The sequence below is a fragment of the Loxodonta africana genome, chromosome 16 (genome assembly GCF_030014295.1).
Source record: "Loxodonta africana isolate mLoxAfr1 chromosome 16, mLoxAfr1.hap2, whole genome shotgun sequence".
In the NCBI taxonomy this organism is placed as follows: Eukaryota; Metazoa; Chordata; class Mammalia; order Proboscidea; family Elephantidae; genus Loxodonta; species Loxodonta africana.
Window position 1 is genome coordinate 24089727 of NC_087357.1, and position 15495 is coordinate 24105221.

General features: G+C 47.1%; 1 protein-coding gene across 1 annotated transcript in view; it reads right to left on the reverse strand.

Moving 5' to 3' along the window:
- The window catches only part of RBM20 (RNA binding motif protein 20), a 59215-nt gene that overhangs the window by 13038 nt on the left and 30682 nt on the right, over positions 1-15495 (reverse strand). Inside the window, exons 7-11 of the mRNA XM_023546740.2 lie at positions 14294-14373; positions 11944-12613; positions 3998-4099; positions 2197-2860; positions 502-636 (exon numbers count right to left, since the gene is read on the reverse strand). Of these exons, the coding sequence (XP_023402508.2) occupies positions 502-636; positions 2197-2860; positions 3998-4099; positions 11944-12613; positions 14294-14373 (1651 nt within the window). The remainder of the gene's footprint in view (positions 1-501; positions 637-2196; positions 2861-3997; positions 4100-11943; positions 12614-14293; positions 14374-15495) is intronic.

Consider the following 15495-nt stretch of genomic DNA (forward strand, 5'->3'; position numbering starts at 1 on the left):
TCTAATGCTCCCTCTACAAAGCATATAGGGTCTCCCCAAACACAGTCTATTCAACACCAGTCCCTCAGAGAAGCTGGGCATTCAAAGAGGAAGAACGAGACGTTGTTTTGGGCAGGACTGGGACAAGAGGTGGGGAGAAGGAGTACAACAGCAGAAGAGGCTTGTTTCTGTTGACTTTGCTTCCCAGTCTGAACAAGGGCTGAACTGAGAGGCTCTGTGTGATCAGGAAGAAGGCATTCCCTGATGGGGAAAACAAGCTTCTCCTAGCTCTGGGTCCCAAAGCAGTGCTCTTTAAGGTCTGGCCCCGTGGGGCATCTGGTCTATCAAGAGAGACTGAAACTGCAGGAAACTTTAAAGTAGCACCTTGCAAATCCAGGTGATTGTATCGCACATGAACAACAATAACAAATGACAAAAAGCCCTCTTAGGCTCTCAGATGTTGCTATAGAACCACCATTTCTTGGAGCTGAATTCTCAAGAAGGGCTGTGTATTTCACCTACCTAGAGGAATGCTAAGTTCACTGAACACATCCTCTGGTTCCCAGGAAGGCAAAGAAAGGGGCTGTTTCAGCTCCACTTCAGCATATTCTGGTGACCTTGTGTCCAGGGATTTCATTTCCGTGTACCTGGAGTTTTCTGCAAAACATGAGCCAAGGCAAAGAACTAATGGAACACAACGTGCCTCAAAGAAGCAGTACTATTGTAGTTACCTGTACTGTGTGATCGGGATTGTCACTTAGGCTGCTTAATAAGATGAAGCTAGGAAAATAACTGCTAATTAGAACCAAAACACCATAATTAAGAGAGTTTTCCACTGCCAAAAGGTTGCCACACACAATAAAACTTGGCAAACCTGTGCATTCGGTGCAGGGGGAGTGGACTTTGATGCCTTCAGTTGGGATGATACACCTCCATGCCCCTCAACTCAGTATTATTCCATCTCTGTGGCCAGAAGAACTACTGAAGGACAAAAATTGTGCTGACGTCCACGGAAATACTGAGGCTGGCAAAAAAGCAATGCCATTCTCACCCCAAACTTGTCAAGCAGTGTCATTAACTAAGAACTCAAAACACTGGGTAAGGCAATAAGCCAGTAACATCAATGCATGTTGAGACCTACGCAACAAAATCTAAGGGGTTCAATCAGAGCAAGGTGACAATTTTGCTCCTCCTTTATCCTTGCCCTCTACAGAGCGAGCCTGGGCCTCAGGGTTTCTCTAGCAACAAGAAGGCACTTCACAGTGAGTTTCCATGGAGACCCAGATCCACGCAGGTGAAAAACAGCTCAGGTCAGCATGACTCTGAGAAAAACCCAAGGCTCTAGGTCATCTACCAGCTCCAGCCACCCACAGAGACACTGAGCTGAAATGTTTATTTTTAAGACTTGCCCCTATATTTTCTGCCCCCTGGCTCTTGTCTCCCTTCTTTCAGCCCCTGGTATGCTGCACATTTTCCTTAAAAAGAATCTCTAGTTCTTTCAAGATGAGAACCCTCCCTCCTCCTTCATACCTCTCCCTGTTTGGCAGCCCCTGATAGACTTAGTTTCCATTTGGCAGATAATATCTGACTTAGTCTATTTTAAACTCTCTCTCATGATGTCACAGTGCCTGACACAGGCACGACATCACCTCCAAGGGAGGCAGAGGAGGTCCTGCGACACGTCTTGTTTTACTACCAGACCCTGGAGATAAATGGGTCTGAGGTAGAAAGAAGGGAAACAAGCCCTACTCCTTCCTTTGGGAGCCCCTCACTCCTTCCCTGTTCTCTCCTTTCTCACCTCCCACACTCCCACCCATCCCTAAGGGCTCACAAAATACGTCTGGGTGGGCCTCTGCCTTCTGATGAGAGGCTGCTTGCGGATCTCACTCATTTTGCTGATAACTCAAGCTCATTTTGGTTGTCAGAGTCAATTTGGGCTCCCATAAATTCAGAGAATACAGTCCTATCTGAGTTTGCGTCTTCAAAAACTTCCAGCCTCCTATCTGATTTCCTTTATACCATTCACCTAAATGTCCTAACAGTTTAATCAGGCTTTTAGAAGCTTGCCTCTGTCGCTAAATTACTTCCTGAACCACCTTGAATGCCAATGGAAACCTTCCTGATGTCCATTCCAGCTTACGCATGCCCACACACTTTTTGAGGTGAGCAGTCGTCCCATCAACCCAACCACACGTGAGAAAAAGAGGAGGTAGTTACCCTGGGTCAACACTCCTTGGCAAGCCTGGCTTTGGAGGTCGGTTTCGGTGGGAGAGCTGGCTTTTTCCTCCAGGGGGCTGCCTTCACAAGGCCCATCTTCGGGGGTCCCCCTGGCCTTGCTGTCTTCGAGAACTGGGCTAGGTTGCTGGGCCCTCTCCTCTGCTGACTGAGGGGAAGACATTTGCTGGACTGCAGGGTCCAGACAAACGTCTGCACTCTCCTCTTCCTTTGCTTCCTTCTCGTGGCAATCTGAAGCCAACAGTAGTGAGTGGCCTATTTCACATTCAGCTGGCTTCTGCTCAGCATCCCGATTTAGGCCTGGCGCTTCCACGTCCATGTCACTGGGACAGCTCCCGGCAGTAAAAGGCAGTTCCTTGACCAACTCCAGGCTGATTTCCGGAATCCCATTGCCCATGGCTTTGACTCCCTCTTTGGTGAAATCCTTAGCTAAGTCCAGGTCTAAGGCGGTCGTCCCACAGGGGCATATTTCTGGGCAGGTTTTATCTTTCTGGTCCATGGGCACAATTTCTTCCAGCTCTGGGATGTCTGGTTCCATGATAAAATCTTCTTCTTCTCCCACCTCATCCACTGTGACCAGCTCCTCCATGTTAGTGGGATACCAGGCCTCCCCCTCTGCCTCACTTCCGCTGTCCCAATCTTGCTCCTGTACAAAAACACAGATCTGTGGTCAGGAAGCGGCTTAGGGATGGGCCTTGGTATTCAAACAGAGGGTGCAACCTTGACCACGAGGACCCTTCAAACCAGGGCAATCCTGAGGATTCTCCTAGCTGGGAGCAGTTACTGGGTAGTCAGGAGCTGTAAGCCACTGACCCACACAAGGTCCCATATCACTGACTCATCCTTATTATTTTGAGGCTCAAAACCACACAGGATTTGGAATAAGCCCTTAATGCTCCCTCCATCATGTTTAACGTGACCAAAAATTTCAATCCCTGGCACATAGTGTTTAATGAATAGTTTTTGAGTGAATGAATGATTAAGCTATAAACTTTAGATAAATCAGGTTGCTGGAGCTCTTTCCTTGCATTTGGGGCTTCGCGAGATGTAACTGGGGCAAAGTCCATCACAAAATTCCCCTAAGCGCCCTCTCCCAGCAAGGGTGCAACTTCCCCAGTCATGGCTCACACTTGGCCCCTCCTGCAACTCTCCCCTTGGCACCCCAGCAGCCTACAGACCCAGCAGACAGATTTAGGAGATCAGCTTTCCTGCTGGCGATACACATCTCTCCTGCCTCCACTGACCGGAAAGGCATGAAGCTGGCCACAGTCCAAGAACACTTCTTTTTGCTGTGGCAGTCCCTGCCCAGGATGACTATAGCTGAGTTTTTCATTTTAATTAAGTAAAATAATCTTTACAAGCATAGTAGATGTCTTGTTAATCCTAGGGTCTGGGCCTGCTCAGGTCAGGGCCCAGCTCAAGAGCCTGAAGCCCCCGAGAGACCTGCTGTTCTATTTTGGGAACCCGGCTCTGAAGCCTGAGTCTTTTCTGGGCACATGTGTTCTCTTACAAGGCACAGCCAAGTCACTAGAGTATGAGGCAGAGCCCAGGCGTGTGAGTAAAGATCACCTCAATAAAGACTGTGAAGATTCCAGGGAAAAACCATTCCTCCAAGAAGTGCTGGGAGGACCAGTCCATTCATGGAACCACTGGTAGGTCTGGGACACAGTCCACTCGGTGGGGTATCACTGGGTAGAATGGGGAATGGGGACTCCTATGACTCGGTCCCCAATGGCTGTTATGCAGATGTGTCTAAACTGCCAGTATCTGGGACAAACTTTACCTTCTTTTTCCTTGTGTTTTCTGGATCAAAGGACTCTGTTTCCTTGTCCTGCCTGTCCACAGATTGGGGGCTTTCTTCCATGCCCTCCTGTTCTTTTCCAGCCTTAAAAAAAAAGGAAAAAACAGAACAAATCAAATTAACAGTGAACAGTGACGGAGAAAAGAGGGAATGGCAGGGAAAAATGATGATATGAGCACAGCTAACAATAGTCAGGTGCACTTCATATACACCATTTCCTTTATCTTCACAAAACCCCTCAGAGGTAGGTACTGTTATATTTTCATTTTACAGATGAGGAAACTGAGGCTCAGAGAGGTTAATTTGCTCAAGGTTACACAGACAAATGGTAGCAGAGAACTATCTTGAAGGCTGGGCTGATATCTGGTAGGGGCAGGGGGAAGGGCAGAATGCCTGGCAAACTGGTATTTTTGTAGCTGTGAATGCCTGTAAGACAGTGAGGGTGAGCAGAAGAGGCCAAGGTGAATTGACTAGGGCAGGCTCAGAACCTGGGATTAACAGTCATCCTGGTGACATCTCCCCAACAGACTTGTCTTGGACAAACAAAATGAATTCAGGCCATTTATGGGCAGGAAGGGGGTTGTCAGCCGATTGGTGCCCTTCTCATCTTCTCTGTTGTCCTATCTTTGTCCTAGAGCTATAGCCCAAACTAGCAATCTCTTCCTTTCTTATTTTACCAAGCTTTTCTATTCCCTGCCCCTAATTAAACCCCTCATGATAATGCCCATGTCTGTGAAACTTAACAATTGAAAGCAGGTTGAGAATTAGGGTCTCTAATCAGGAGATGAGAGGCATTGGTGGTTGAGCGGTAGAATTCTGGCCTTCCACGCAGGAGATCCAGGTTCAATTCTAGGAGGCCAATGCTCTTCTTGCACAGCCATCACTCATCTGTCAATGGAAACTTGCATGTTGCTGCGATGCTTAACAGGTTTCAGGTGGAGCTTCCACACTAAGACAGACTAGCAACAAAGGCCTGACAATCTACTTCTGAAAATCAGCCAATTAAAACCCTGCATGGATCACAACGGAAACCCTGGTGGCGTAGTGGATAAGTGCTATGACTGCTAACCAAGAGGTTGGCAGTTCAAATCTGCCAGGCGCTCCTTGGAAACTCTATGGGGCAGTTCTACTCTGTCCAATAGGGTTGTTATGAGTCGGAATCGACTCAATGGCGGTGAGTTGGTTTTTTGCTTTTGGATGGATCACAACGGTCCAATCTGCAGCTGATCATGGGGACGGCACAGGACCTGGCAGTGTTTTGTTCCATCATGCTTGGGCTTGCCATGAGTCAACTTGACAGTAGCTAACAACAAAGAACTGAGGGTTAGCAAGCTATAATCTGCAGACCACATCTGGCCCTCTGCCTGTTACTGTATAGTCCATGAGCTATGAATGGTTTTTACATTTTTAAATGGTTGTATAAAAAAAACCTACATAATATCCTCAATTTTGTTTCTTGGCCCCCAAAGCCTAAAATACTTACTATCAGGCCCTTTGTAGGAAAATTTCTGCCAGTCCCTGCTTTAGAAATTTCTGGAGGACATACCCCCATGATTGAAACTTTGGCCACCAAATCAATGACTCCTCTGCGGTTTCCTCAGAGACAAATTGCATTTTCTAGACATTTTTGGCTGAGGTTGGTTCCAGTTTCTCACAACCAGACACATACCCCTTGAGTTGAGAAGGAGGCAGCTGGGGCAGAAGCTCAGGGCTGACTGGTTCAACCAGTTTTTACTAGCCAGGAGCTGATAGTTCATATCCTCAAGCCCTTGCTCTTTCCAGTGTCTGGAGTGGAAGATTCCACTGAAAAAGCTTTGCTAAATCTCCTATGCTAACTTAGGTGTACAATAGCCACAAATGCCTTTTTAGCCATCAAAACCCACAGCTTCTACCAAAGGGTGACTTTATTTTTATCGCCCTGAATAAATTATCCACGGCCCTCCCTCATCAAAATAAATAATCCTTCCCCTTTCCAAGCAGTCCCTGCAGCCACACACCATACAGCCTACATATTCGGGTCAACACACCAAGGAGACCTGCTCCAGTTCAAGCTCGGGGAAGGCAGGGACAGCCTTGCTGGGCAGGAAGCCCTCCACCAGGTGGGCCTCTGCTGGTCCTTCCTGCAGGCAAAGGAAACACAGCCTTTCAGGTAGCCTCCCTTGGCCCTGGGACCACTTCGAGGTGAGAGCAGCAGCTTAAGTGAAATAGACAAATGCCACCAATGCACCCAGCTGCCCACTGCAGCTCAAGGACCAAGATATTAGGTCCCAACTGTCGCAAGCAGGGCTGAGCTGCTACCACAGGGTCGGGGCTACTGCTAAACTACCTCCTGACTGGCCTCCCATGTCTGCTCTGTGCCCTCCTTCCAAATCTACTCTCCCCAAAGCAATCACAGTGATTGTTTCAAAACATAAAACCATACCTTCTTGCTTAAACATTTCATTTGCTTCCTCTTTCACTTAGAATAAAGACAAAAATCTTTAACCTGCCTACCAGGCCCTGCAGGATGTGGCCCCTGATGACAAATCAGCCTGACCTACTACCTTTCTACTCCCAGCTCGCTCTGCTCTAGCAATCCTGGCCTCTCTTGCCCTCCAGCCACAGGACCTTTGCACATGCTGTTCCCACTGTCCGTTCCCCTTCTCTTTCATCCAGTGAATGCCCACCAGTCCTTCACATCTCAATCGTCATCATCCTAACCAGGGAAGCCTCCAATGCATTACAGGCACTAACAGCACTGTGTATCTCCATCTCTTTCTGAGCACTTGACAGTTGCGCTCTGCCATTCAGATGAGGAATTATTCAATTAGTATGTCTTTTCCAGTAGGTTGTGAGCTCCAGGGGATCAGGGGTCATTTCAGTTTTCACTCACAACCGCAGGTGTAAAAGAATGGAGACTGGTAGGAGGAGTGGAGTGGATAACAAGCTTATACCTGCCTCCTGGCAAGCTTGGGTCTCTGTCTGGGATCCGAACTGAGTTGTTGTTGATAGGTACCGCCAAGTCGATTTTGACTCATAGCAACCCCATGTGACAGAGCAGAACTACCTCTTAGGGTTTTCTAGGCTGTAATCCTTAAGGAAGCAGATTGCCAGGTCTTTCTCCTGTGGAGCCACTGGGTGGGTTTGAGCCTTGTGATTAGCAGCTGAGTGCTTAACTGTTGCACCACTAAGCATAAGTGGTTTTTATATTTCTCCCTTGTATGGATTATTTATAGTGGGGGTTCCAATCTAAGGGCTCTTGGGCTGCATCTGGCCCACAGACATGTTTTGGTCTATACAGTTTCTACAGCATAGGAAATTCATACAGATTCCTCTCACTCTAAAGAAATGGGAGATGGGGCCACATGGGGCTGACATTCCTGAATGGCGGCCACAGAATGGAGCTGAGCAGTGGAGGCCACCTCCAACAGACAGGCACCTCCTCCTCGGTCAACCACAGTCCCATCATTCCCCCTTGGCTTCACTCATTTGTGTCACCGGCCTGGCTTCCTTTCCAGAAGGGAAGGGATCTGTTATGGATCGAATAGTGTCCCCAAAGAAGTTATGCTGAAGTCCTAACCCTGGTACCTGTGAAAGTGACCTTGTTTTGAAAAACGGTCTTTGAAGACGTTATTAGTTAACACGAGTCATACTGGAGTAAGGTAGGTCCTAATCTAATCTAATCCTTATAAAGGTGAGAACAGACACAAAGAGATGGACAGAGGGAAATCGATCACGTGACAATGGAGTTATGCTGCAGCTGCAAGCCAGCGAACACCTGGGCTACCAGAAGCTACGAGACACCAGGAAGGATCTTCCCCGAGAGCCTTTGGAGAGAACGTGGCCCTACCAACGACACCCTGGCTTCAGACTACAAGCCTCCAGAACCGTGAGACAATACATTTCTGTTGTTTAAAACCACCCACTTTGTGGTGTTTTTGGTCCAGCAGCCTAGGAAACTGACGCGGCACCTGAGTCTGTAAGCACTGAGCTCCCCTTCCATGAAATGTTAACTTTCCCTTTGTGTTCCTGATTGAGTGACCTGATGTCTTTCCTTCTTTCTCTGGTCTTGTGGTCAGGGCTAGGTCTCCTGTGTGGCCCTGGCCACTCACAAACTCTGAGTAGCACAAACACTGAGTGTTTTACCACTGGGGCTTTCTCCAGAGATTTCAGAGGGTTTCTAATGAGCACAAGCTCACCAAAGTCCTACAATAGCCTTTGTGACCACACCCATTTTACAGACAAGAAAATCAAGGCACAGGAGAACAGGGTGTGACCTGGTTCTCAGAAGCCAGACCTTTGCCTCCAGACTCTGGGTTCAGTAATTCATTCATTCAAAAGACAACTATCGACTGCCCACTTTGTGACAAGCCCTAATCTAAGGGTCTGGGGACACAGCAGAGAACAACGCAGACAAAAACTCCTGCTCTCATGGAGGTTATTTGGGAGAGGCAGAGAGCACAGACATGAAATAAAATAAATAAATAAATTAGGTGACAGGTTAGAAGGTGGGGAGTGCTACCAAAAAAGGAAAGAGGGAAGAGGGAGAAGTTGGCTGGGGTGTTGGGATTTTATGTAGTGGCCAGGAAAGACCTTATAGAGAAGGTGACAATGAGTAATGATTCAAAGCATGTGAGGAGCAAGCTACATGGACTTTGAGAGGGCGGGAACCTCCTAGGCAGGGGGAGCATGTGCAAAGGCCCTGTGGCAGGAGGTACCTGCTTTACTGGAAGAATAGCAAGGACAACACCCTTAGCCCTGCTGCCTCATTCCCAAGTTCAGCTGCTGCATGTTACCCACTCCGGGGACAACTCTGCTGGGATCTGGGCTTTTCTCAAATTCATGATGCAGAATTTTTGAGGTCAGTGAGAAAAAGTTTTTTTCTGCTGTTATTTCAACAACACTGGGCTGCCTGGTTCCAAACCCACAGAAACGACCTGTTCGGGTCCCCAACAAGTCCCTAGTGACCCACTCTAGGGCTACAATAAGCAGAATTAACTAGAGGGACAAAATTGTGGGGAAACCCACAGGGTTTTCTGGAAATTCTTTTTTTTTTTTTTAATCAGGCCCCCTTAAAAGGCCCCATAGTGCATGTCACCTTAAATAGGCAAAACCCAAAAACTAAACCCACTGCCATGGAGTCGATTCTGACTCATATCAACCCTATAGTACAGGGTAGAACTGCCTGATAGAGCTTCCAAGGAGCACCTGGCAGATTTGAACTGCCAACCTCTTGGTTAGCAGCTATAGATAGCACTTAACCACTACGGCACCAGGGTTTCCTTAAATAGGCAATGTGATGCAAACCAATGGGAAACAAGGTAGGTAAAACAAAACAAGAAATAAGGTTACAAAAGAGGATTCCAAGAAGTGTGGGTAGGAACGCAATTCCACTCCTTTTCTTGGGGGACAGGGAGTCAGCAGACAGTGGTAGGTAGGTACACATGTAAGGTCAGCCTGGAGCCCCTGCCACCTCTTACTTCTCTGTGTCTTTTCTTGAGGCACTGACCCATTGTCAGCTCCCAGCATATACGCTCTTCTTAAAAAACATCCATTGGTTCAGCAGGTTCTCAGGACCCAGTACAAGTCCCCAGCGAAGCACCCAAGACCCTTCATGAACCTACTTCACCCACTCCCCCAATCTCATCTCCTGCTCTTCTCCCTGCTATACGTGTCAGGAAAAATTGTGGCTGACTTTGAAATGAGCAAAAAAGATTACTGGCTATCCTTTGGATGGAATGTGGACAGTTGTCTAGCATACTCGGGTTATCTGATTCTGTTGGGGTTTGCACTTTTCATTATGTTAAACTGAGCTATTTTTTATCTCTGTAAATTGGAGAAAACTGACAGTGATGCAAACAATTCCTGCTCATAGAGATACAAATATATTTTATGGGTAGCAATATAATTGATTTCCTGCCCCTGATGGAAGAGGCCGGTTTTCTATTAGTGAATTCATTTCAGCGTTCCTTATTGCCTATGTATGCACATGTACTTTGGGTTCTCCTTTGAATTGGTTTTTACATCTTGGTGTATTAACTAATGAGTTAAAGAAAATCTTTGACATGTATTCATTTTATGTCTGGTCATAATTTTGCTTTAAAGAAATTATCTTTTCCCAAAGCCAACTCCTCAGACAGGGATTGGACTGGACTATGGGATAGAAAATGACACTGGTGAGGAGGATCAAGTAGACACATGAGACTATGTGGGCAGCTCCTGTCTGGAGAGGAGAGGAGGAGGCAGAGGGGGTCAGAAGCTGGCTGAATGGACACAAAAACAGAGGGTAGAGAGGAGTGTGCTGTCTCATTAGGGGGAGAGCAACTAGGAGTATATAAGCAAGGTATATATAAATTTTTGTATGAGAGACGGACTTGATTTGTAAACTTACACTTAAAGCACAATACAAATTTAAAAAATAATCTTTTGATATGTCCTAAAACTGTAGCCACTCTAAGCATCTTCAGGTTCTTCATAACAGTCTTTCTTTTTGACTTTTGCCCTCGCTGCTTTTTCTACTGAGAATCCCAAACTCCTTTTTCTCTACCTTCAATGCCCAGCGCAAATATCACCTCCTCTGTGCAGCCTTCCTCAGCAGAATTAATCCTTGCTCACATGGCAGCTTTTCCACCATCTATTCCAGCATGTGTCCCATTGTATCTCAGTTATTTTTCACAGGTCTGTTTTCACCATTAGACCTTGGTCTCTGCCACAACACAGACTATGTTCACTTCACCTTTGGGACCCTGTGCCTAGAACACTGTCTGGAAAAGCAGCACTCCACCAATTCACACGGAAAGGAATGCTGAAATACTGGCCAAAAGTACGACTCTTCAGTGTTCATGGAGTTGAGAATTGGGTTCATTAGTTATCACCAACTCCTCGGTCAGGGTTACTAGAAAATATGCATGGAGGATTAAGAAAATTAGGGTCTTTATGCAGACCCCTCCAACCTCCGTTACCCACCCCTACTTAAACATAAGAGACTGGCAAGAAGGAAGTATAAACCAAGTTAGAATATAAGCCTGGTATCCACAGTCTGTCTCATGACCCACAGTGTGAACTGAAGTAACGCAACAAGTTGCAAAGTCCTTTCAGATGCCTGGATGAAAGGGTACAGCTAATTGCTGCATTTTTATTGAAGTGGATGTGAAATACTGTGGGCAGTTGACTATGTCTAGAGAAACAGGCCAAACCCTGGGCATCCAGTATAATTTAGTGGGTGGTGGCTACTTCTCCTTTACCACCTCTCCTTGAAGCCCCAGGATTGGTAGATGCATTTGGCAGGAAAGAGGACTGAGTAGACCAAAGATCTAATCTCCCTTGGCACACTCTTTTGGTGCAAACACTTTGGGACCATTCCACCCTGGACAAACAAGACCACAGCAGCCAACACGCCAAGTTCCTCCCTATCTTCTAGTAAGGAAGCCCAGGTGCAGCGGGATTTGGTGCCAAATGGCCTGGGTGTGATCTCAAGCTCTACCAATTTCTGACCATTTGTCCTTGATCAAATAACTTAGGCTCTCTGTGACTCAGTTTCCTCATCTGGAATAATGCTGTGAGAATTAAATGACTTAACTGAGATAAAGTGTTTAGCACAGTACCTGGCAAATAGAAAACATTCAATAAATATCTGTTCATCATCCTCTGTATAATATTATTATTACTATTATTGTTTCTGGTCGACCCCTGGTGGCATAGTGGTTAAAGCACTCAGCTGCTAATCAAAAGGTTGGCGGCTCAAACCCACCAGGCACTCTGCAGGAGAATGATGTGGCACCCTGCTTCCGTACAGCCTTGGAAACCCTATGGGGCAGGAAAAACTATAGGGTACGTATGAGTCGGAATCGACTCGATGACAACAGGTTTGGTTTTTTTTTGTTTGTCTGTTTTATTTTTCTCCTTTGGGACCTGGCTCATTTTCCCTAGCGAAGAGATTGCATCATTACCTCATTCTCTGGCATTTTGCCTTCTTTTCTATCATCAGCTCCTTCTTGGTCTCTATCAGGTCTCTTGGTCTTATTTTTCTCACTCTGCTTCGCCTTGGCTCTCTCAGGGGCCCTCATGACCTTCACCTCCAGCCCATCTTCCTTGCCCGAGTCTTCCGGGTGAGGGTGTCTGCTCTCCCGCAGCCTGGCCTCGTCCTTCCTCCTGGACCTCCCGGGAGTATCCTGCTGTTGCTTTAGGTACTTGTCCAACTTGGCTTTGGGCTCCTTCCAGTAGTAGCCGTCTTCCCGGCTTTTGTAGCTGGACACAGAATGGAGCAGATTGGGAGACCCAGACCTCAGGTACTTTTCTCGGTGGCCCCTCCCTCCTTCGATTCGCTCATCTAACTCCGCTTTGTCCAGTTGGCGGGGGTAGTGTTTGCGATCATGTACCCACAGGTCTGTTCGGTCCCTCTTGTCCTCCCCGTTCTCCCTCCAGGGGGCCGGGTCTCGCTCTTCCTCTCTCCTGGCATAGGGAGAGTGCTCCCACGAGTCCCTGCCGTTGCCCCAGTCAGCCCGGGAGGGGACCGGAGGACTGTGGGAAGAGCTGCAGGAGGTGAAGCTGGGAGTGTGGGACCTTGGGGAGAGCGAGCGGCTGACTGGACTACGGGAGCGTGGCCTTTCTGGGCCATATCTGTGAGGGAGCAAAGGAGCCAGTTTTAGAACCTGTTCACACACCTACTCAACACACACAGATACACATGGCCTCACACATAGGTATACTGTGCACATAGCACTCTTGGGTTATACACCCATCATTCACAACTGTACAGAACCACAGAGAGAAAGCCTTTTCCTCCACCCTGGTTTCTATGAGGAGTCCCTAGGTGGTGCAAATGGTTAACATGCTTCGCTGCTAACTGAAAGTTTAGAGGCTCAAATCTATCCACAGATACCTCAGAAGAAAGGCCTAGCTATCTACTTTCAAAAAATCGGCCACTGAAAACCCTACTAAACGCAGTTTTCCTCTGACACACATAGGGTATCCATGAGCTGGAACTGACTTGATGGCAACTTGTTTGGTTTGGGCTGGTCTCTTCGAGGAGGGGCTCTCCCTAAGCACAGTCCTGACTGCTTTCTGCCCGTTTACTTCTGCCACTCATGGGAACTAGGAGGGATCCTTGGATTGGTTTGGCTCAGTGCCATCTTTGTTCCTCTTAGAAGTGAGCTATACTTGGAGAGTAGGACTCTTCTCTGGGGGCGTCTGAGGTGAGATGGTAGGGCGAGGCTTGCCCTGGTCCACCTGGAGGGTAAGGCTGCCTAACCCTGAAGTTTAATTAGCCAGCCTCTTGGTTCCCAGGATTGAAGCCACTCCTCCACCTGGTCTGCTGGTGTCTCAGATCAAGAAACTGAAATCCAGAAATGGACTTCAACGTGCTCAAGATTCTGAGCTAGACCCCCTAGTCCCTGCTCCACTCTGCCAGAGAACTGTAGTCCAGCAGTGTAGCTTTATGCATGTCTTAAAAAACTTCAAACAAACACATGAAAGTCCCAACCTCAATGGTTATGTACAAAGATATTCATAGTCACACATTGAAGGCTGTTTACTCATTAAGCAAGTCAACTAAGTCATACTCCTGATACTCAAAAGGACAGGCATTTTTCACTTGGTTCCCAAATATTAGGAAACCACGCAGCCCTCACCAGTCTGGGGCTGCTGGGACATGGTTCATGAAGACCAGGCTGCACAGACCATCTTGGAGTCCACATCCTGGGCTCAGGCCCTCTACAGTGAGTTTAGAGCACCATCTGTGGCAGTCCTGGGAAAAAACCACAGAATGGGCCAGCCAGTGCCCACACCAGCTGTTTTCCACCTTGAAGCTCCACAGGGACCCTCCTTGTAGGGGAGGGCTGTGGTAAACCTAACCCCAGCTTGGCATGGACACAAACTTAAGTTTGAAGAAAAGAGTTAGAACACTGAATGCATTCAATGTTCAGGGTAAATGACCAGTCAAGAAACTGCTTTTTTTGAACCATCTACATTTCTGTTCCTACATCTGCAGAAAACTCGAAAACTGGCTTGAAGCAGAATACACATACATACATACACAGTTACTCACATACACTTTCTGGCTGTTTTGGGACAGTGTAGACTTGCCGCCAAAGGGCCAAATGTTAACAGAACCCCTCCTGCATTCCTTTCCAGAAAAGGAGAAGCACCTGAGGGGAAGCCCAGCATCTTGCATCTTTCTGAGGTTTAACCTGAACAGAACTTGTGAATTGGACTGCCCAGAAAAGCAGATGGACAGGGCAGGGCTTGACTCAAATACCCATAAGAAGGAGAAAGAGGAGAGATCTAGGGCCAGGGCCTCACCTGTCTGCTTCCCGGAACATGTCCCTCTCCCTCTGGGAATGGATGTCCTGGATGATGGCAGCCACGGTTTTCCCTGGTTTCTAAACAAAGTCAGAGAGAGTCACCATCAGAAGGAGGGAAGGAGGAGGGAGGAAGATGCGAGGTAGCGAGGGACGGGTGAGGGAAGAAGGGAGGCATTTAAAACTTGGAAGGAGGCTTGAAGATCACGGAATGCAGCCTCCACATTTTACACATCTGAAAACAGACCCAGAGAGGCTGAGGCAGAGTCTCTGCCCTGCACAACTCCAGGAGCATGATCGACATTGTGTTCCTGAGTAGATAGTGACTCCTTAGTTGTGCTGGGTTAACAGACACATTCAAGGTCATGCCTGGAACCCTGGCAGCACAGTGGTTAAGGGCTCAGGTGCTAACCAAAGGTCAGCAGTACAAATCCTCCATCCACTCCTTGGAAACCCTATGGGGCAGTTCTATTCTGTCCTACAGGGTTGCTACAAGTCAGAGCTCAACAGACATTTTAACTCCAAGATCTTTTCCATGTCTCATGCCCCATTCAACACCTTACTCTGGTATGTTCATCCACAGGGGTCATCTGATGCTCAAAGAAAATCTGTTATGTAGGCACCGTGAGCCATGACTCACAGCTGAGAATGCAAGGTGCCCACAGACTGCCTATGCCATAGGTCCCCAAATGGTAGCTATGCTAGAACAGGACCAATCCCAGCCCCTAAATCCCAACCAGAGCCCTTCCTAAAGCCAGAATGGACAAACAATAACAAAATGAAAAACAACAAAGGATTTAAAAAATAAATAAATTAACAAGCACAAAAGAAAAGCCAAGAGCATTTCCCAAAGACTACACAGGATTCACTCATTTAACGAGAAGGTATTAGCAGGGTGAATTTTATGGTATGTGAATTATATCTCACTAAAGCTATTATTTAAAAAAAAAGGACTACAGAAACTCATTCTGTAATATCAACTTTTATAATTTTATTAAGAAGCTTAATCAACTTCCTTTTCTTTCCTTGATTTTTTTTCTATAAAGTTTACAAAGAATCATGAAATCTTGGAGTTATACAAACATTAGGTATCACCATGTATCTCATTTTACAGGTAGGAAGACAAGGTCCAGAGACGTGAAGTGAGCTTGCTGGGATTAGAATTCTCTGAGTACTCTAAATGGCATGGCTGCTTGCCTGTGT